At 42.7% G+C, this 23,178-nt stretch overlaps 1 protein-coding gene across 4 annotated transcripts in view; it reads left to right on the top strand.

Annotated features, from left to right (window-relative positions):
- Positions 1-23,178, top strand: part of dpy19l3 (dpy-19 like C-mannosyltransferase 3) — a 72,710-nt gene that overhangs the window by 38,443 nt on the left and 11,089 nt on the right. For all 4 annotated transcript variants that reach the window (XM_028579680.1, XM_028579670.1, XM_028579698.1 and 1 more), the window contains 4 exons: positions 4,404-4,515; positions 7,269-7,325; positions 7,691-7,773; positions 13,258-13,390. In XM_028579680.1, coding sequence (XP_028435481.1) covers positions 4,404-4,515; positions 7,269-7,325; positions 7,691-7,773; positions 13,258-13,390 — 385 coding nt within the window. The remainder of the gene's footprint in view (positions 1-4,403; positions 4,516-7,268; positions 7,326-7,690; positions 7,774-13,257; positions 13,391-23,178) is intronic.

The raw sequence follows: 23,178 nt of genomic DNA, 5'->3' as shown, positions 1-23,178 counted from the left end.
ACTGAGCTCTTCCTGGCATTTAAAAAAAAAAAAGAAAACACACAATATATATATATATATATATATATATATATATATATATATATATATATATATATATATATATATATAAAAAGAATAAATATGTGTGTGTGTGTACAATAAAAAGAATAAATATAAAGTGGGAATCTAAAATAAAGGGGCGTGGTAGAACAAGCGTACATATATAGAGGTTTACTCCTCAACGCAGCGGCTGCGGTTTGACTCCGACCTGCGGCCCTTTGCTGCGTGTCTTCCCCCCTCTCTCTACCCTTTTATGTCTTTATCTGTCCTGTGAAAATACAGGCCTAAAAATTCCACAAAAAAAAAATTTTTTTTTCTTAAAATAAAGGGGCATCTTACAGATGATATGTATTGATATTTTCACTTTGCACTGATAATATTGGATCGGGGATCAGTGAATTGATGTATCGCTACACCCCTAATGCACATGCAGTTGTATCATTGATCATGTACTCTCCGATATCTCGACTCACACACATTCCCAAAGTAGTCCCATTGGTTTGGTTCCCAGGCAGGGGATCCTCAAATGTCCTTTTCCTCGGCTTGATTCTTGATTGTGCATGCTCGTGAGCAGATTGAAGCCTGGTAAAGTGCCTCTCAAATGCTTTTTGCCAAGTGTCTGAGTGGTCCACTTCAGCCTTGATCAGGCCCCCACACCACGCACAGCCCCACAGTGGCAGACAGTCACACCGCTCACACAGCAGGGACAGGAAGAACGAAACGCAGTCGGACAACCGTCAAACCCACGTGGGTTCCGTGATCGTAGTTATTAGAACAACACAAGACTACACAAGAACACCATTGACTGCTCGCTAAGCCTTGTCCCCCTTCTTCGTTACTGTTTCTTTACCTGTCAAGATTGCACATTAACGTGCGCTTGTTGCCCCGTGTGCACTGATGCGCTCATCTGTTGACATTTCCGAATGCCTTCCTACAGTTGCTTAATAAAAGCTTTCCACACAAACAAACGTACATGTGTCATTAGTATGAGGAAAAAAATGAGATTTTAATTGGGTCGGGCTCGGGTCAGGCTAGGACAGAAATATCTTAATACCTGTCGGGCTCGAGCTGGGTTCGGCTACTGCTCTGTCGGACGCGGGCCGGGCTCGGACAGAAAAATGCGGCCCGATCCGCACTCCAGTCCTCAACAGTAGAAGTCATGGAAATAAAGAAAAAGCATAGTTCCTGTGTTGCAGTGCAGGACTCAAAATACCACTCTCTCTTCCCCTCTGTGGAACAGCAACCACCGCTGAGGCTCCAGTTACAGATGCCAGACTCTGGCTGTGGGGCCAGAGCCCTGACAGCAGCGCTGGCACCTGGGCTTTACTGTACAGAAAACATCATTCTTGCGGCCGACTTTTATATCCAGCCACTTCTTTTTAATTCCCAGAATGGGGCATGTTGGCTCTTGACAAATTTGCTCTTATTTGTCACACCAGAACTATGACAACCAAACAATATTGTCTGACTGGCCCCTGAACCTCTGCAACAGCAGCCTCAATTTTCCACAGAGACTGCACTGTGTTCTCCATTATCTCCTGTGAAGCTATTTCATCACGTGTTTCGTAAGGTTTAGATGTTAACCTACAATGTGACTTTTGAACAATCACTATCAGTTTAACAGTTACATTTTTCATTAAATTTAAAAAAAAACAAAGCAATTAAAAAAGGGTTTGTTTTCCATGGTAAAAGGGAAAAAAAAGAATCCGTAAATACAATTTATTTCTTAACTGCAAGTTAACTTGCTAGCGCTAACTTGTAAGCTCTTTTTCCCTGCTAAGTTCGTGGCTTTCAACACTGGCTGCAGAACAGCGCTCATAACAGTCAGCTATGTGGCACATGCCGCATTATCGATGAGCACTGGCTGGCTAATCGACCGTCCTACACACAGAGTATGCCAGGCAGACACACAGCTGACAACCTCGCAACTAAACTATTGGATGCGGTGGAGACGGGCTTGGAGATAACGTGCCGTGACAGCTGCGGTCTTGTAGCTACTGGTCGCATCAATTTCTGGGGATGATGTTGCTCAATCAGTCAATCAAAATCAGCCGATTACCAAAAGATGAAGCCTGTTACTGTCATGGATATTGGATACATTTGTATTTCAGCAAAGCTGACGTTAATTGTGGAAAGTAACAAGGTGGTGTTTATCACTACCATGTTCTGTTATTAAATGACATACCTTTTTTAATCCCATGTGACCTCAAGATATCACTTTGCTTTTGCTTATTGATTTATTTATTGAGCATCTCACATTAATAATTTTATATGAAGAGTTATAATACTGTACCAGAACTTCTGTGCTGCTTAAGCAACTATTCCTTTCTGCTACAACTATCATGCACGTTGGACTTTTTCCCTATCATAATCAGTGGATAATTACACTTTCTTAAGTATTAGACTTTTGAATATACGTATGTTAACAACATGTAATACATATTACCTCACTGCTAACAATTGGCTCAGAACAGTAGCAAAAGAAAAGCCGTCTGAAGTGGTACAGTGTTGCATTTGCACATTGCCTTATTATTAGCTCTGTAGTCACACAATATGCCTTCTGGCATACAGTTTTTTTTCTTCCCATTTCACATCTATAATCAACAGCAGCCTTCCCAGATCTGACGCCCAACTTTAATGTGTGATTGTCAAGTGGTATTCGTAGCTCGCATCGTCGGTACATTTCGTGGGTTGAGGCGCATTTCAAGCTGCAAACACAGGCTGCCATCCGCGACATCCACGATTCATTATTGTGACAGTGCAGTTGCCTTTAACTTTAGGCTCTTTGGAAGGACTGTCAAGAAAATTGCAGAGATTACAATTGGAATCATCATTTATTTTCCCCGTATTAAAAGAATCCTGCAATTACTCACTCCAAAAGAAAAGGGCAATATTCTCGTATCCGGTTTATTCATAGCAACATGGAGATGCAGCTTGATTGGAATTCAATTTTGAGTGTAATCACTGGCTGGGTAACTCTGGGCATGTAAATGTTGCACATTGCGTTCTTGTGATACTCTTGAGTGTATGTGGTTGGCAGGATTTTCAGTGGCGTGTGATGTATTGCATATTTTCATATAAATAGTTCATGCAATGCATTCCTGTTACAGTCGGGGATTAATTTTCTGATTTGAATTCACACAAAAGGAACAACCTGAAAGCTTTTTATACAGCAGCAGCCAGGTAGTGCAGAAACTGACACATTTGATTTCAGCACTTCCTCTAAAATGCTGATGAAGAGCGAAAGGCCAGATATTCAGAGAGCCTTTTGCTTCTGTCAGACAGCTCCTTTGCATTAAAAAACTACTGAGATTTATTTCTGTGAGGCTGTACTTCTTTATGCCTCAACTCTCTCTCTTTCCCTCTTGACTCCATCTCTGTGCCTGTCAACAATTTTTCAGCTCATTTCATTCTCTCAATCTTCTCTCTGCTGTTTTTCTCATTTGTTCAGAACTTTAATTCATTTGCTTTGAATCAGAACTTCAATAATACTGCCGTCTTTTAGACACTAAATAAAGTTTAACCACAATTTTCCCCAGCATGGTAAGGCTCCACTCAACTCGACCTGCTGTTTTTTGGTATTTGATTAGTAAAAGTTGTGGATACTTTTTTGGGTACCACCTGGGTCGAGGTTTCCAGCGGGGTGAGCCGATACTAGAAGGTGGAGTTAAACACTGCAGGCCAGTGATTGGCCAGAGGGAATCGTCCTGGAACATCCTGCACAAACCTGCCATTTTTAAATAGCCATGCTATTACTATTATATACAATAGCGTCCGCAAACTTTGCATTCACTTGCCCCAGATTTAAAAAATATGGCAGCAAGCCAAGACTAGTCCGTAAACTGTGCAATCGATGAAGTGTAGACATCATTGCGTGAATTGATCCGGTGAGTGTTGCGTTGAAGATAATCGATCAGCATCCAATCAGAATCCCACCTACACTGAGCGGGTACTATCCGCAGTGTGAAACGGAATTGAGAAAAACACCTGGTACCAAAAAGTGATTTGAGGCAAACTGTGCAGCGGAAATGAGGCACAAGTCGTCCACTAAACTAAAGACAATAGTGTTGTCTTGTTTGAATTTAATGTTCTTTACTGGCTTGAGGGAAAATCCTCAAGTACAAGCATCAATATAAGAGCAGCATTTCAACTTACTGTATCATCTGTCTGTCCTTGCGCTCACACACACACACACACACACACACACACACACACACACACACACACACACACACACACACACACACACACACACACCAGCATAACATTAATTTGCAACTTTACTAACAGAAAAATGTATATTAAGTGAAAATTTAACCAAGACTGCTTGATCTTGCCCCTGTCTCCCACTCTCTACCCAGGATGAAGTATATATGGACCGGCCATATGTGTGCAGTCGCGGCCTACGGTGTGTGTGGGAAGGAGTTGTGGACTATGCTTCTCAGCACTCTCAACTGCAATAGTAAAGTTCTGGTACGAGCTACCAACATCTGCCCTTCCAGCTCTCAACGTCTGTTTACACTGTTCTCTTTGTCATTGATATAAAAGGAGTGATAGTTGACTTTTAAAACTATGTTCACTATACAGGATGTTGGTTGTTTTATTACACGCATTTTAAAGCTGCACTAATCATTTTTGTATTATCAATGGATGAAATGGTTGTGTGTAATGGGGAAGTTATTGCTAATAGCGAAGAACATCAACTGGCTGCCTGGTTATCGCAGCTTTAAAGGGAACTTATACTAATAAGTCCCCTTTAAAGCTGCTCGTATTTTGGGTTTCTACTAGAACATGTTACATGCCTTGCGCCAGGAACACACCGCACACTGAAGCGCCGCAAATATCCGTGAAACCTAGATTCGTGCCTGATCATGCCCCTGGCTGTTCATACCAGACGCGCAGTTCTCCGCGACAGTCACAAAGCGATCCTTCTCTGTCCCTCACTCTGTCCGTCTGACGGTTTCTCCCCGTGTGCCTAATCCTGTGTCACTGTAATGTAACGTATGTAACAGCTGAGAAGTCAAGACAGCCAAAATCACCATAAACCAGTTTTTTTTTTTTTTTTTATTTTGAAATTGGTTTATTTTGTAAAGTATCCAGCGGCACTGGTATTCTTGTACGTGATTACCTGCCTGGTTTGAAACATTCGCTCACGGCTCGCAGAAGAAATGGAGGAGACGGCGAAACGATCGCTGCATTTTGCGGGCCAGCGCGGGCACTCCGTTGCGTGGCCGGACATTTGAATTACATGGGCGCTGAAATTAAAATAGCTCCGCTTCACGGCGCTTCAGCGTGCGGTGTATTTCTGGCTTTGCTGTTCAAAAATCACTTCTTTCATACGGTCTGTCGGAATATACTCTACCGGTCAAAAGTTTGGGGTCACTTTCCATTCCACTCCATTACAGACAGAATACCAGCTGAGATCAGTTCCATTGTTTGTTTTTTTAACCAGGGCAGCAGTTTTCATATTACATTATGTGCTTACATAATTGGAAAAAGGGTTCTCCAATGTTTTCTCAGTAAGCCTTTTAAAATTTTATCAGATTAGTAAACAGAATGTACCTTTGGAACAGTGGATGAATGGTTGCTGATAATGGGCAATGTAGATATTTCATTAAAGATCAGCCACTTCTTTCTACAACAGTCGAGAACCCTTTTGTAATTCTGTAAGCACATGTAATCTGAAAACTGCTGCCCTGATTAAAAACACAATGCAACTGATCTCAGCTGGTTTTCTGTCCATAATGGAGTGGAATGGAAATTTCTAAGTGACCCCAAACTTTTGACCTGTATTGTACCTGCATATTTTTAGCCTGGGTGCCAGTCGAACTTAGCCCCGCCCACAACATTTGAGGTTGGGATGTTTGGTCTGGGCTTGATCGTTGTGGAGCAACTATGCTCGAAACAGAGCTGTTTGGACCAATCAAATTTTCAGGCCGGGCTTTATACGATGATGGACAGATGATCAACAGTAACGGAATCAACCACGTCACCAAAGAGCGCTTGGATTGAATTTGTTTACAACTCTGTTGCTCTGATTGGTTGTAGGTCTATCCAATTGAGTGCAGAGGCATTTTCTTTCCTGGTTCGGTTAAAACACGCCCCATAATCAAAGCCCAGTGGAGCAGTATCAGACTCATATTCTGACTAGAATCTGAGTATGACGACGTCAGTCTAGTAAATTGTTACAATTGTCTGAAACTGCACTTGAAACTAGCGCCTGTCTCTTTAAGCACCTAAATGTTTGTGAGGAAGTGGAAAGAGTTTGTTAACCAGATCTCGTCTGGCCAGGGGATTGGATTGAGTAGTCTTTTAGCCAGAGACCTGCTTTCTAAGCATCATTTTAGAGAAATGTCAAGTGTATAGCTTGGCCAGCTATGTTTTCACTTTCCCTGATCCAGTGGAAGCATCCGCTATTGAAAAGGATCAAATAACAACTGGGGCTGGGTATCAGTTGTTTCTTTACAAACACGACGTCTGTGTTTTAGTTTCAATAATTTTTCCAGTAGCTTGGTTTCAGGAATACACACGTTTAGCTATAAAACCCTGCTTTTATTTAACAAAATACACCAAAACACCTTAGAGTTAAGAAGTAAGTAAGTAAAGTGTTATTCCTATAAAGTATCAGTGTGTTAACAGAAGCAGCCTTATATGAACTTTGCCTAAATAAAATGCAGTCTGAAATAAGTGATTGTTCAGATCAGGAAATATCTGATCAAAGAATAAGTTAGAATCGGAGCATGCATTCAATGCCAACTTCTGATACCGGACACCTTTTTGTAGTCAATACTAACATTTTGGTCCGTGCTCAGAAAGCATTGAGGTTTGATACCCAGGTCTAGTGACAACCAACATGATGTCCTTCACCAGTCTCCATAGAATGACATTGATCTCTAACTTTGACAACACCGATGTATTATGTCCCCCTTTTCTATGATTTGCTGGTTGGATGTGAAGGTGAACCATTTTGCTGCCTAATGACCACTTGCATTTGAGTCCCCAGCCTGCACTCTGGCCTGGTGATAACATTGCCAGTGAGGCCACTAGGTGTCAGTGTGGTCATAACATGACAACAGCATTGGATCAGATAGTGAAGTGATACTTGTCGGTTATCTCATTCTGCGCTTGTCTTCATTTTGAGGTGTATCTCTGTCTGACTCTCACTTTCTCGGTTATATTCTTTCATTTCAGTTCATTATAGCTGTTTTCTTTCTCTCGTTTTGCAGTTGAGGCTTGTCAGACATGCAGTCCCACTGTTGATGATCGGTTGCCTGTATTATAAGGTATGCCATTTTCTCGCTGGTTTATGTTCATTACTTTATTGTTGGTCTCAATACGGGACTGCTTGTAAAATAAAAAAAATTAAAAATAAAACTGCGCGCAGCAATATGAGAAAAGGAGAATACCTGAAAATGGAAGTTGCGGAAGAAAATGATAACGGCAATTGGATCATAACAGGACACCAAAAATGATTGCTTCCCTATTATTTATTTAGGTAGTTGGAGAAGTCTAAATGGCTGTCACATACACACTTATATTCAGTGTAGTAATGAGATGTTATTTGAAATATATCACTAGGTTTCATACTTTGCTTTACGGTCTTAATAACGGGGTTTTCCATCACTTGTCTCTGTCTGTTTCCCTCTAGTTCTGGCCTAAACTGATGGAGGAGCTATCAGAACTGAGGGAGTTTTACGATCCAGACACTGTGGAGCTCATGACCTGGATTAGGTACACACATACACGCACAAACACACACACACACACACACACACACACACACACAAATCCAGAGCACACATTAAATTGAAGCAAATCTGATTAGCTTGTTTCCGCAGATCCAGTTTCACTTTGCCTGATGTCCTTGATTTGTGTGTGTGTGTGTGTGTGTGTGTGTGTGTGTGTGTGTGTGTGTGTGTGTGTGTGTGTGTGTGTGTGTGTGTGTGTGTGTGTATCAGCACTTGTTTGCGGTCGATGAGTGACGAAAAGCCGATGGGTCTTGTGAATAAGACTTGGGGGGTGCTGGAAAGGACCCAGCTGTTGTCAGAGCTGTACCCACCTCGGGCTCTCCGAGGCCGGGCTTTCGATCAAGAGTGTCCCCATGATGGGATCAGAGATGGAGCTGTGATTTGGAATGGCTCTGTACTGTACTGTACTGTACTGTAGTGTGTGTGTGCGAGTGCGTGTGTGTGTGTATGGATGTGGGGCGTGGGGTTTAGCACCATGTAACTATGCAAACATAATGTCTGGCCAAGGACACATCACACACAGTTTCTTCTTGTCACTTTACGTATACTCTGTTCAGACCAGCACAGTGAAGTGTGTTAAACTTGAATTGGTTGATGCTGTGATTGGGTTGGGATGACACTTGAGTGGACCAGATGTAATTTTTTTTTTAAATGGCCAATTTGGGTCTAATCCTATTAGACAGATAGTGGGATGACACAGAGAGAGAGAGAGAGAGAGAGAGAGATGGATAGTGAGACAGAGGAGGAGACGTTGGGATTTTGAATGTATTTGTGTGTGTGACATGGGTTCCCTTTCCCTCCGGAGCTAATCCCATTAGGTTCTAAGGATTAGGGGCTGCCTGGTGTTACCTTGGTTGGGGATGAGAGCAGGGCGGAGCGCTAATCTTCTTGCTGCTGCGCTAATTACATTCCAGATGTAAGTATTGAGATGGAGAAGGGGGCCTCGTGTTAGACTGTATTCTCCAGCAGACTGAGGCCGAAGGCTATTTCGTTTTTACATGGACATATCATGGGAGATTCTCAAACTGTGGCATAATGAGGGGCCGTACATGCATATAGAAGATAGTATATTTCTGGGCCAGCTAGCGTATTTATGTAAAGCTGTCAGGGACTTATTTTTGGTAATTCTAGCTGCAGGGGATGTGCTGCATGTATGATTCATGTACGACAAATAAAGGTTGCCGAAAATGATTTAATGTGACCTGTTGTTGAAACCAGAAGAGAAATACAGATGCAGAGGGATCTTTATCTGTTTTGCTGTGTATAAATGTCCTTTACAAGAATACAAAGTTCAGAAAAATCCCTCTAATTTTCCCAATTCTTCTTTCCGCAAAGAGTATCTGAAAACAGGATCAAGATTGGGTTTAGGAAAGGATAAAGACATGGATTTAGAGATGAGATTATGATTAGATTAGAGGTAAGAAGGCCTTCACAATAGCTAATGATACGTGTCCTCGGCCCTCATGAGTATATAAATATGTTTGTTAGACAGGTTGATGAGGATATTATCCTAACGCCCAGGGGAATCGCTCATGAGTCATGACCCTGGACTTCCCCGGTTTGAAGAACTAAGGTCGTAGGTTAACTTGATAATGGTCCATCTGTGCTTTGCGCCACCATAATTCACAAGTTGCCCCTGTTGATAACAGCAGTGGCTCCACAGCTCAGCTGTAGGCTGATACTCCTTTCTAAATGGACAGTCGATAAATCCATAGCAATGCCTGGTCCCTCCAACTCTGAGTTATAGTTGTGAGTGTGCAGTTTTTTAAAGTCACCAATATCGCTTCTGTCTGAGCCATGTGCTCTGCCTCTCTGCCCATACCCCAATCTATATCTTCACCTTTTTTTTTTTAAATCCAGACTTTGTGTTGTTTTGCGGTGTCAATCAAGGAAGGCTTATAAAATGAAAAGGAGCGCTGATTAGCAGCAGCTTCACCACTCCGCTCTCTGACATCTGAACTCGATGCCGGGCCGTGAGGAGTACAAGGCAGTGCAAGTGTTACATGTGCAGCATAGAGAGGAGCCCGGCTTCATCTCAGGTGCCTGTGTAATACAGACAGCTGCTTCTCAGACTATCATGGCTCACAGATAAACCACAGTCCAAACCCAGCGCTGTCATTTCACGGCACACTGCGGAGCACTGCAGGCTGTGGCTGGAATAGAGAACAAAGCTCACGTGTCACATTTCACAGTACAGATAAGAGTCAGGAGTGGGTTTTATTGCACTTTGAATATTGCAGTTGGGAAGTTAAAATTGGAGCCTATTTGTAATATTTGTTTGGCATTCATTGGCACGTTAAAGAGCCAGAAATATAGCAGTCAGTCAATTTCTCCCTCGCTTTCATCTCTTGGTTTCTCCCACTAAACTAGCACGCGTCATACAGATTTCACCAAATACACAGGTCATCCGACAATACCAGTCTGTGTGAATCTGTAATCTCAGTAGTCAAGGACCGCTCCCCCCCCCCTTTTCCTCCTCTGGCTGGAGATATACAGCCTGTGGTCGAGAATTATGAAGGCTGCAGTGGAAATTATTAATGAGAGCTTTGACAGCAGTTTTGCTGCAAATTCAGGAGGCTCAGTGGCGAGCTACTCACCATGGAGACCCATTCAGAGGAGAAACGGGCTCAAATGAAAAAGGATGCATATTTTAGTCAAAACACTGACTTTGTTTATCACTGACTTTTTTTAAGTCCTTACTCTTAAACACTAGTTGGTGCCTTCTAAAAGAGCAGTATGACTGTTCCAAAAACTGACTCGGCATACATTTTTGGATAGTAATGGACTCCCAACATTCACAACAAGTGTACTAAGTTAAACAATTAAAATTGTGATTTGACAGAAATATACTGTACATTTCTTTTACCACCCATCAAGGGATAAAATAATCTCTTCTATTCATTTTTCAAAAGTGTGTGAGTGTGTGCGACAACTGTGTAGCTAGCTAGCTTAAAGGTGCCGTGGGTAGGATTGCGAAGATCCAGGACTTAGCCAAAAAATTTGAACATCGACAACTTCTCAGTCCCTCCCCCCCTTTCTGCTAAAGCCCAAAATGGTCTCCTAAGCCCCTCCCCCCACAAGGGAGAATTAATGTGTGTGCATGAGCAATGATTGACACGCAGTTAGACACCCCCCCCCCTGATTGGTGCATCTGAACAGGGAGCGGAGGATTTTTGCAAATCACACTACAGGCTGTAGGTGGTGCCACAGGAGGCAGATTTATTTTTTAAATTACCTGCTTCATGTAGCAAATATGACAGAAAGTTAGTTTGATAAGTCTTACCTACTCCACCTTTTACTGAAAACACTGACAGCTAAACACACTGAACACCCAGCAAATGGTGCTCATCACTCCCCCCACACACACTCCGACTTGTTTAGTAGATTTGTCTCATTGTATACATTTGTCTGTCTAATTAAAACAAATTAATGTATCCATTCTTGGGAAATATGTGCCACCATTCATTTGTATATCCATCCTTCTGAAAGAATCCATTTTTCGGCTCCCTCTGTGAAACTCTATCCTCACCATTTTTTGCATCCTCTGTGTGTGTGTGTGTGTGTGTGTGTGTGTGTGTGTGTGTGTGTGTGTGTGTGTGTGTGTGTGTGTGTCTTCCATGACATTCTAACTCCAAGGCAGTTCAGAGAGCTAGTCAGACGGAGAGTGAGATGTCCTTGATCGAACTACACACCTCTCAATCAGTAGCGAGACTCCTTGGCCTGGCTCATTTAGAAGACCTCTCCCAATCACTTTCTCAATCTCACTATTAGTCGTCATCACCAGTTCCTCCCAGTACCACGTAACTCTGTGTGTGTGCGTGTGCGGTTGGCATGCTCTTTGTAGGTGGGAGTGACTAAAAAAATAATCAGAAAAGCTACACAGCTACTCAGACATGTCACATCACTGACACGCACAGGGGGTTTCAGTTATCATTAATAGTTAGAATGGTTCAAGTTGGGTAAAGCCTGTGAATATGTTTTACTACATGTTTTACTACTGTAGTCATGGCTCAGCTTCTCCACATCGCTGAAAACGGTGCCAGAGAAGAGGCCTTGCCACTGAGCCTGGATTAACACACACAAACAGTTCACACACTGTACCGTTGAATGACAATGAGAATCCTGGATCAGAGCGAACGGTACTCTACGTGCTAAAGGAGCTGCGGGCTATAGGAGCAGCTGGGACTGCTGCTGGCGGTGAGAGGAAGGAAAGGGGGAGGCTGGCCTTTTATACTGTGAAAAGACTGACAGAAGCTCATAAAAGCTGATACACATTTGAAAAAGCTTGTAAACCCTTCACAAACTCACGAGTTAGTGTTAGCAAGCATCATCTCTGCAGATGCAGTAGCTGATGTGTAGGCGGATGCTCATAAGCCACAAAGAAGAAGACAAAATGTTTTAGCGGTATACTTACAGTTTTGGGTTCTGAATCCACAGACAATTAAGTCGGAACTGTTTTGTGTAATGTTTAGCTGTAAGTGTGAGACCAGGCAGACATTTTTTCTCGCTTCGATAATGGACCAAGCACCCAACTTGCATATGTCGCTCAGAGCTTTGTCGTTTCGTGGCTTTGATTGGTTGTAGGTCTACCAATCTTTGTGTGTGTGTGTGTGTGTGTGTGTGTGTCTGTGAATATGTTTTTAGATATCTTTTTGTGCGTCGTTCTGTGTCTGTGTTGTCATAATAAAGGCCAGTAAAGGTCAAGTTTGGTAAACACACACAGATTAACCTGCACGCCACGATGTCAGGCAACTTGTTAATGCGCCAACCCCTCACATGGTTGGTCCTTGTTCCTTCAGTCAGTTCTGTGCCACAGTAGCTGCACAGCTCTTGTCATCTCTTGGTAATTTAACACAAATAATAATGTTGTGCGGTGCTGATGTAGATAGCCGCTGTCCTTGAAGCAACATCTGTGAAATAACCTTTTAAATTCCGTCAATACGTCCCAATTATTGCTGCAAATGCAGAAAAAAAGTGTGGGAAAAAATGTGGACTTAATAACAAAGCAAATCAAAACATTCAATCAAACCTTTTGGATGACTGAATGCACCTTTGAATACCCTGTTTTTCATCTCCTTCAAACCGCTGAAAAATCTTTCGGCAAAGATATATTTTCCTCTGCCACTTGTTTTAACCTCACTAACAAAGCTCTAAAACATACTGGTTCGTCAGAAGATTTGTAATGTATGTGTAAGCCAAATGTTTGTTTGTTTTAAAGATTATTTTTTGGGGATTTTCCCTTTTATTTGATAGTGACAGTGGATAGACAGGAAAGGTGGGAAAGAGATGGGGGACGACACGCAGCAAAGGGCCGCGGGTCGGATTCGAACCCAGGCCGCTGCAAAGAACTCAGCCTACATGGGGCGCACGCTCTTACTGGGTGAGCTAGAGGTCGCCCCAATCCAAATATTTCCAAGCGGTGAATGATGTGTCCTTCGCTCTCCCTTCTCTCTTTGTTTGCCCACAGCACAAAGACCCCTAAGCGGGCTGTGTTTGCAGGCAGCATGCAGCTGCTGGCTGGCATCAAGCTGTGCACAGGCAGAGTTCTCACCAACCACCCCCATTATGAAGATAAAGACCTGCGGGAGAGGACCAAACAGGTACTGTAGGCTGCTCTATACTGTCAAACATACACACACGGCTGTGGAAGCTGCCCGAGGGGCTGCAAGATAGCACAACACAATACATGGAAAAAAATGTTTACTGTATGTTTATTGTGTTGATATGCAATGTGTCGCCATTTTTTGTTCTCTTGACTGCCAGAGACGAATTTCTTCAATAGGAGACAATGAAGGCTTAACTTATCGTATCTTATCTTATCGTAATTACAGTGTCGGCCATACAAGTGAGTCATGCTGATTTTGTGAACGTATTAGCTTTGAGAGAGTTAATAGTCATAACTTCAATATGTTGTGTGTGCGTGGGGAGGGTTGGGGTGTGGTTTGTGTTTATGGTTGTAGAGTGTGCATTGTTGTTGGTACGTGTTGATATGCGATCCCGGAGTTGTGTAGCTTAGAGTCTAGTCTCGCATTGCCAGACCTTCCTCCACAGCGCTGCGGAGGAGGGTCTGGCAAGTCCAGACAGCATTCCTCCTATTCCTAAATTTGTTAAATGGCCACCCTGTGTATTAGTGAGTAAGGTGTTTCTATCTCTTGCCTGCAATTCAGTGGACAAGTCTCCTAACTGGCGACTGATGTGTGACAGCTCTGACTGCCAAAGTTTCCACGATACACAGTTTTTTTCTACTTTCTGCTCCGGTCTCTATATTCATGAGCGCAGTGGAACTCAGAAGAACCACACATTTGCACTCAAGTTGAAACATTTTCAGCTCCAGCAGTTGTACTCCTCTGTCTCCACCTAAATGTTAGATGCCCAGAGCAAATATTATTGTTTCTCTCCGTTCTTGTATTTCTATTGACTTTGTTGCAAATATGCTGCGTCTGAATATCACTTTGTTCTGCAAAATGCAATGAACAGCAGCATTCACCACTTTCTTTTTCTTCTTTTTTTTATGTTGTGGTTTGAGCCCAGCTTAGGTCTTAAGAGATTCATCCAACATCTGTTCTCTATATTCACAAGAACATTTTAATTCTTCAGTTTAGGAAAACAAGCTAATTTATTCATTCATCTGAGCATATATAATTCACATTTTGCAATAAAGTCTTGTCCAAACAAAAAAAAAAAAAAAGGAACAGTGAAACTGAAAACCGAAAAATCTGACTTACTGTATGTTAATTCAGTGGGCCCCAAACTTTTTTACGTGAAGCAGCCCTAAACTGACACAAATTAGACCACGGCACCCATTTAATAAAATGTTGTCTCATGATCCCCAACTGATAGTAATTTGTTTCTAGATGTTGTTTTATTATTATTAACAACCTGCATGACCAGGACAAGTCCTTAAAGTTATTGTCCGTAAGATTTTCATCTAGTTAAAGCTGCTGTAGGTAAGATTGTGAAGAGCCAGGACTTTGCTAACAAATTTGAACATCGACAACTTCTCAGTCCCTCCCCCCTTTCTGCTGCAGCCCAAACCGTCTCCTAAGCCCCTCCCACACAAGAGAGTTTGACAGAAATGCCGGCATTTCAGACAGACAACATTTTCAATAACTAAACAATAACACAATGTTAACTTTACTCACCAACAGTAAAACGATTCTAACTAGCAGGCTAGCGTTAGCCATTTCAGCATCATATCATATCATGCTGTGCAAACGTTACTATCATCCTCACCAATGTAGCTTTGTGGACTTTTGACTACTAATAACCAAGTGAAAGATAAATCATTCATGGTAATTATGTTACCTGTCGAGAAGAAATGTGGCTACATCTGCATCGTTCTTCTTTAAAATCCCGGAGCTCACGCCACCTCTGAAAAGCCACTTCACCACCGGAGTTTTGGGAAACTTTTCTGCAGCTCGTGCGCGGGGAGGGGGGAGTGGAGAACGCTATATATGCGCGTACGTGCCTGAGCAGTGATTGACAGGAAGATAGACACCCCCTGTGGCCCTGATTGGAGAAAATCAACCGGGAGCGGTGGAATTTTGCCAATCGCAGTACAGGCAGTAGGTGGTGCCAGAGGAGCTGGATTTTTTTTTTATATTACATAATTCATGTAGTTGTACTGGAACATAGGGTCAGTTTCAGCAAATGTGACAGAAAGTTAGTTTTATAAGACTTACTTACTGCATCTTTAATTGTCTAGAAAGTGCCTACTTATCAAAAAGTGAGTTAAAAAAATGGTGATTGAGCATATGACCCACTGATGAATGCTTGTATTTGCTGCTTTTTCAAGTAATACAGTCTGAGAGAGTGTCTGTGGCGACTTTCCTTTCAAATTCAGCAGCGGTTGGTCTCTCCCCCCGAGCTTGGCAGTGCAGTTAATGCTGCGTTCCATTGTACTCGGAAATCAGAAACTTCCGACGAGGAAAGCCCGCAGAGAGCTTCGAGGATAGGTCCGCCACTTGCCATCCTGGACGTGCTCACTCCCTACCCCGGGCTTTGGGCCAGCCCGTGCCGTACCTTCTGGAGAAGGCAGCACCAGCACCACCAACAACCCCCTTATTTAATCAACAAAGGGCGTACATTTTGTATGGCCTCAAGAGTTTTTCTTCCATGTTGTGTCAGCTAATACTGTTAGCAGTGAGTTTCCGCTCTCGGGTCGGAGGGGCCGTGTAGCCCTTTCCTCCCCAGGTAATGTGAATAAGGGGAAAGCAGGGCTGGCTGCTCTTCCTCAGCCTCCACTTCACCAGCTAAGGTTTATATAACATTCTGCCTCAGCGGCTAGTAGGGTGTTTGTGTCACATTGCTGAGATTGAATGCTATAGCTATGTGGCTAACTGTGCTAATATGGGCAACAGTGATAATGCAGACAAGAGGACTTCACTGTGAGAAACCTCGCACCTCCCGGATAGCCTCGGTAAGTAATTACCGCTAGCTACGTTAGCACTGTTGACCGTTTTAGCATGGTTAGCCGCATTAGCTGCCTCTGCTCTATCATCTCCACGGCTGCGCGTGTTCCCCATACGGTCCGTATCTTCACGGATGTATTAGCTCATCTTAGACTTAACCAGGGGCAATTCTAGGATCAGACCTTTAGGGGAGGCTCGGCCCTTAATGCGAATGTCAATGACACGGACACAGTGCCTTGCAAAAGTGTTAACCCCCAACTAGTAACACTATGATGGAACCAAACGTGACACTTATGTAAGTCAACTTACTATAAGTCACAGTAATAACGACCAATTTCACACAATGTTCTAAAATTCAGAAATTTTAGTTGCTTACGTTTCAATTTGGGTTCTAATCTGTGCCAGGAAATGACCAGCTTCTTCTCTTTCTCTGGGGACTACCATCGTTAAACTTTACAACCACACTCCTGCTCCTGTTAGAGCTGCCAATCTACCAACAACATACATTACATCTTACTGCCAAACAATTTGTGTTGTGTTTTTTGGTGTGCTTGCTGTCTATGTAGCCTACTGCTGGCTGTAAACCGAAGTGCCCTTCAGGTATAATACAGATACCTTGAACCTTGAACCTTACAGAAAGTGTATGAAACCCATAACCAAAATATTCATACATTCGGTCATTGTGTTACTTATGCGTGGAATTATAGTGAAAATCAATTATTGCCCATTTTTGCTGGGGACCCCTGGAACCACCTCAAGGACCCCTGGGGGTCCCCGGACCCAACTTTGGGAGCCACTGTGTTAAATCACGACCTGACTAGTTCCACATATAGGAAGACCAAATTAAAGCCCCATTTTATTGTAGTAATATACAACTGTTATGTTATTTTGGTACTGGAATCAAAGTCCGAATTTTCTGCCTTTTTCCCAGAACTTGCTGTTGCTCAAATGGCTACATCTTTCCTACACAGAGAAATCTGTATTGTGCGAGTGCAGCAGACACCACTTTGCCTCACTCATCCATCTCACTCAGCTCTGTGTTAGTGTCTTGCGTGAGGGACAAGGGACTTGTCCGTAGATGGGGGCCAGTGACCTGCGGTGATGGTGTGAATGTATACGGGATCAGAAGATGCACCACGTACAATGTGCATCCAATAGGTGGGACTGAGTAGTAACGTAGGGGAAAATGGAGACTGAAAATGCTGTGCTCCAGTAAAGCTGAGATGAGTGGTGGCGCTCGCACTTGAGTGCATGATAGTAATGTATGTGAAATGCTGTAGAAGAGCATAGTTTTCTGTTAATGTGGATGCAAAGGGCTTTCATTACTGAGTAAATAAAATTATTCAATTTGATTCTGTTTATTTGCCAAATTAAATTAGTTGTTAATTGGCATAAAAAAAATTCAATTAAAAGATAAATGGTTTTCTTTCTTTTGTTTGAATTTGATTTGCACCATGCCTTTATTTGATTTTTCTTCCCTTTACCTTAATATGCCTGTTGTTATTACTATTGCATGTCCAGCCAATGGACTTAAATAGCTGTGTGTTTCTCTGATATAGAACGGACTATAGGAATTTTGAAATACAAATTCCAAACATTGATCACAAAAACCCTGACCCAGGCTACAACATGCTGGAAACGTGCTGGGAATGTTTCCAGTTAATTTCTGGACTTAATATGTGTGCCACTACAAAATAATTCATAAGCAACGACATACAACTACTGTAGCAAATTAGCTTTACCATTATTCATCTGTTTTCTGCTCCTGTGTTCTGTGTGTGTGTGTGTGTGTGTGTGTGTGTGTGTGTGTGTGTGTGTGTGTGTGTGTGTGTGTGTGTGTGTGTGTGTGTGTGTGTGTGTGTGTGTGTATTCTTCCCAATGAGCAGGAAGTTATGTGTGGGTCATGTCCAGGGTAGCTGAGCTTATGTTTTGCCTCCCAGCGGAAAGTCAGCCGCCGAGCTGAGGCGCTGGACAGGCCAGAGCTTAGTGTGGTGCTCATTAATGATTCACAACACGGGCTGTGTGTGTGTGTGTGTGTGTGTGTGTGTGTGTGTTGCGTGTGCGATTGTTATTGAGGAGAAAATGTTTCCAGTTCTTTTCTACCCTTAAATTGTGTGTCACTAAAAAAAAAAAAAGAAGTCTCCTTCTTGAATTAATTCACTTACCCAGCAGGCATGTATTCTAAATTGGGAAGCAACCGTTGAAAAGGTTTATTTTTGGAGTGTGTAAATTGTAGCACAAATACACCCTTCCTCCATAAAGCTACATGGGTTTTGTACAGAAAAGTGTGTGTGTGTGTGTGTGTGTGTGTGTGTGCGTGCGTGCGTGCAGTGTTTCCTCTAGAATTTTTTCCGGCGGCGGGGGGATTTGACGTCAGTGTACGGGCTTATCTGCTAATGTTAGCTGCCGACTGTTACCTTGAAACCATCCAGCAAATAGACGGTACCGTCGGGTGATTTAACGTCACCGCTCATTTTACACACAGTTTCACAACAAAACTAAACGCTGAGTGAACATTACTAGATACGTTTTTCATGTTGGTTTTGAGCGGTATGCACCCCCACTTATGGAGGATCAGTAACGTTAGTACAGCGTGTCGGAGGAATGCAGCGTTCTCCTGCAACAGGAGTCCGAGGCAGAGGGGCCGTCACAGCAGCGTTAGCTAACATTAGCTTCTTGTCTCATCAGGGGTCTGATAAACAGTAAATTCATCAAAGTCAGCGCGCCCAACACTATTTTCCAATAAACTATAGCTGTCAAATTTCACGAGACTCACGTGAGTGCGGATTTCATGTCGCGGCTTTCGTTGCTGTTTATCACTTATTGATTGAAGTAGCTAGCTAGTACTCGCCCTGTTGTTTATTTGGTTGCCATGACTTTGCGAGTGATGACGTCCTGTCACTGTTCCAGTTGCTCTGCTCACCCCATAGATATGTGCTCACGCTTGGGGGAGAGAGAGCGCATGACAGTTGGCTTGAGTTCAGTAGAGCAGACGGCTCTACAACTTTATCACTTTTCATAAACAGCCGAAGGAACGGTGGTGCACATATGTACATAGTGTTAAAAAATCTCTAAAAGACGTGTTCGTTCGATTTCTGAGGAGGAAGGAGAGGCTTGGGTCCAATTGAAAGATTAAGCAAAAGGTTTAATGAACAACACAAACAAATGTTAGGAGCCAAGCTGACTTGACTTACGGCGAGTGTCGTGTGGGCCAGACGTAACCAAACTATAAGGAGCCAGGCCCGACCTGGGTTACGGTGAGTGTCGTGTGGCCCAGACGTGGCCCAAATGTAAGGAGCCGGCTCCGACCTGGGTTACGGCGAGGGTCGTGTGGGCCAGAAATGGCCCAAATGTAAGGAGCCGGCCCCAACCTGGGTTACAGCGACTGTCATGTGGGCCAGACGTGGCCCAAATGTGGGCCAGACGTCATGGCCCCCAAATGTTAGGAGCCAAGCCTCGATCTGGGTTATAGGGCAAGGCTGTCAAATGTGAGCCAGATGTGGCCCAAAATGGCCCAAATGTGAGCCCTGCCCCAACCTGGGTTACAGCGACGTCATGTGGGCCAGTGTCCCAAATGTTAGGAGCCAAGCTCGATCTGGGCCAGACCAGATGGCCCAAATGTAAGGAGCCTGCCCCCTGGGTTGGGTGAGTACGGCCAGGGTCGACCTGGGTTACGGCGGGCCAGAAATGGCCCAAATGTAAGGAGCCTGCCCCGGCCTGGGTTACGGTGAGTGTCGTGTGGGCCAGACGTGGCCCAAATGTAAGGAGCCGGCCCCAACCTGGGTTACAGTGACTGTCATGTGGGCCAGACGTGGCCCATATGTTAGGGGCCAAGCCCGACCTGGGTTATGGCATCTGTCATGTGGGCCAGATGTGGCCCAAATGTAAGGGGCCGGCCCCAACCTGGGTTAGGCGACTGTCATGTGGGCCAGACGTGGCCAAAATGTAAGGAGCCGGGCCCGGCCTGAGTTACGGTGAGTGTCATGTGGGCCAGACGTGGCCCAAATGTAAGGAGCCTGTCAAGACCTGTGTGGCAAATATTGTTTGGGCCACATGTGCTCCCAATGGAAAGATCCAGGTTTACAACAAGGGCTGTGTGAGCCAGACCAAATTTTATGGATGACAAGTATGCTGGCCTGTCTTGTAGGGCAGATAGCCTTAATATAATACACTGTGCAAGAGTTATCAGTCCTTCCAGAAAAATGTGAGTTTTTTCGTGATTGTTGCGGGCAAAAATCCTTGATTATGTGGCACGTTTTCTTAAAAAATGCAATGGAATATGCAGGATATTTATGCTATTTTATGCGATGACATTGCGAGAACTTGCAGAAAACTGCGGTTTGATGAAAAAGAGAAAAAAAGTGATTCCCCCAACACCTTGCTTTTCAATGATGTTCACGTCACAACAAAGTCTGCATAAATATGCGGAGTTTGGCTGATTATGCATTGAATTATGCGATCACATAATCACATTTTTCTGGAGGGACTGAGTTATGTCAAAGTACATAGTGATGTTATGAGGCAAATAAATCTAGGCTATTTATTTGATTATTGATTATTTTTGATTGACACTGCCCTATGATGCTGCACTGCATTGCATTATGTTATCCCTGATAGGTCATGTCTTAGCAATATTTGGTGACATCAACTCAATTAGCCACAATGGTGTGCACAAAAGCATCTCAAACACACAAAATGCATAAAATGTTGAAGATTGACAACAACAGCAGAATATTCCTATGCCACTGGATAGACACATTTTGAAATGATTCACTTCTACTGGTTGTATTTTGTTTCTCCTTAAATAAATGTAGAAAGCTATGAGTTTATAATATTTTATTAAATAATTAATAATTTAAAAAATCTTTGATTAAAAAAAAAAAACAAATTCCAAATATTAGACTTAAAAAGGAAACATTTTTCTTTTAGATACTGTACCTAGTGAAGGTCGAATTAAAAGCCTTTTTCCTGGTCAATTATTGGATCAATCATTATTAGTATATTTATATTTTTATTTACTTAATTGTTGACTTTAGTTAGAATGTTTCCCCTGCCTTCAAATGAATGATAACTAATGTCTCAAGGAATGTTTTTCTTTTCTTTCTCATTTTGATTTATTTGCACACTTAAATACTTTGTAGTCAGATTTAATTTTTATATTTGTAGCATGTTCTTTTTTATACCTACCTTTTTGAGCCATGAATTGGAAAATATTTGTTTTAATCAACTTTATAAAATTCCAAGTACAAAGAAAAATAATGGTTCTTTAACAGTTTTTCAGGACTCTATTTGGTTCTTTAAAGAACCATCACCAATTGAAGAACCTCTATATTTAGGGAATGGTTCTTCAAGCATTTTATATGGTTCTTTCGAGTACTGAAGGTTCATGGTAGCCAAAAAGCATGAAGTTAGGGCACAAACAATTATTTTCATTATTGATTAATCTGCAGATTTTCTCGATTGTTTGGTCTGCATAAAACAGAAAGCAAAGTGAAAAATGCTCAGCACAGTTTCCCAAAATCACAGTGTTTGGCATGGTTAGTTTACTGCAGTAGTAGAAGTAGGACTCAGAGGTTATGATTAATAGGACTAGTAATACTTGGTAAATTACCTGCATTAAAAATGTTACTTAAGTAAAAGTACAAAAAATATCGATTAATGTAAATGTCACTTCAATTTTGCAGCTGAAAAAGGTAGGTGTAATAATTTAGAGATGTTCTGATACCAATACCAGTATCGGTATTGGCTCCGATACTGCCTAAAATGTACTGTACAGTAACTGAGTAAATGTTTTGAGTTAGCCCAGTGGTTCTCAACCAGTGGGGCCCACCCCCTGGGGGGGCGCGGACACTCTCCCGGGGGGGCGCGAGTAGGCTACAGGATGGGAAAAAAAAAAAAAAAAGAATTCAGAAAAAAAATGTCTCCCATGTTGAAATTCAAGTGGTGGGGACTATAACACACAAACTTCAACTACATAATTTCCTTGTTTCTGTTATGAAGATGATCGTGTGTGACTCGAACATCTCACATTTACCAACAAAACGTACAGCGAAAGACCGCGCAAAACATTTCAGACTACTGCCAACGTGTGTATATTTTAACATCAATGTACGCTGTAACGTTTTTTCATTATATAGTCACTGAAGCGGCTGCTCTTTCAGTACTGTCTGCTCTCTGCAGCGGGCGGGGCTGCTGCTCCATTTCCCCAGCGACTGACGCGCACACACACACACACACACACACACACACACACACACACACACACACACACACAATCGCACACGGTGGATGCAGGAAAAAACGCAGATGAGCTAAATTGAGGACCGCTATGCTTGTTATTGTAAGTGCAATGATAAGTTAAAGTCCAATAAGTACTTTATCAAACCGTGTGTGTGTGTGTGTGTGTGTGTGTGTGTGTGTGTGTGTGTGTGTGTGTGTGTGTGTGTGTGTGTGTGTGTGGCCAGGATAGGACATTAACTAACAATGTAAAGATCAACAAGCCACTGACAGTGACAGATATGTTCATATTTGATTCATTCAATGAATTATAATTTTTTGTCTTAAATCCACCAGCCATTTTCCTATTATACCAACATTTGCAGCATCCAGAGCCTTTTAAGGTTCCTAGGAAATCTCAGCCCAGAGTAATTAATTAATAGTATTCTTCCCAAAACAAGTTTCCTTTTTATTTTTAAAGAACTATAAAAAAAACAATTCACTGTCTTCTGCAACTTAATTGTAACCTGACTCCGCCAGATGGATTGCTTCGCATTTGCTCGGCATATCCATCTGGGAACTTTCCGTTGGAGAACTTTTGGGAAGGGGCGGAATACTGGTTATTTGATTGGATGAACCATCTGTCTATCACCTATGTTGGTGATAGACAGGCCAAATCAACCAATCAGATCCACGAAGCGTATGAAAATACAACCACAAGCCCGCCCCTGCTGCTGCAGGCAAAGCATAGCTCGTAAGCT

Source organism: Perca flavescens, chromosome 1 (assembly GCF_004354835.1).
Source record: "Perca flavescens isolate YP-PL-M2 chromosome 1, PFLA_1.0, whole genome shotgun sequence".
In the NCBI taxonomy this organism is placed as follows: Eukaryota; Metazoa; Chordata; class Actinopteri; order Perciformes; family Percidae; genus Perca; species Perca flavescens.
This window is presented reverse-complemented; position numbering and strand designations above follow the sequence as displayed.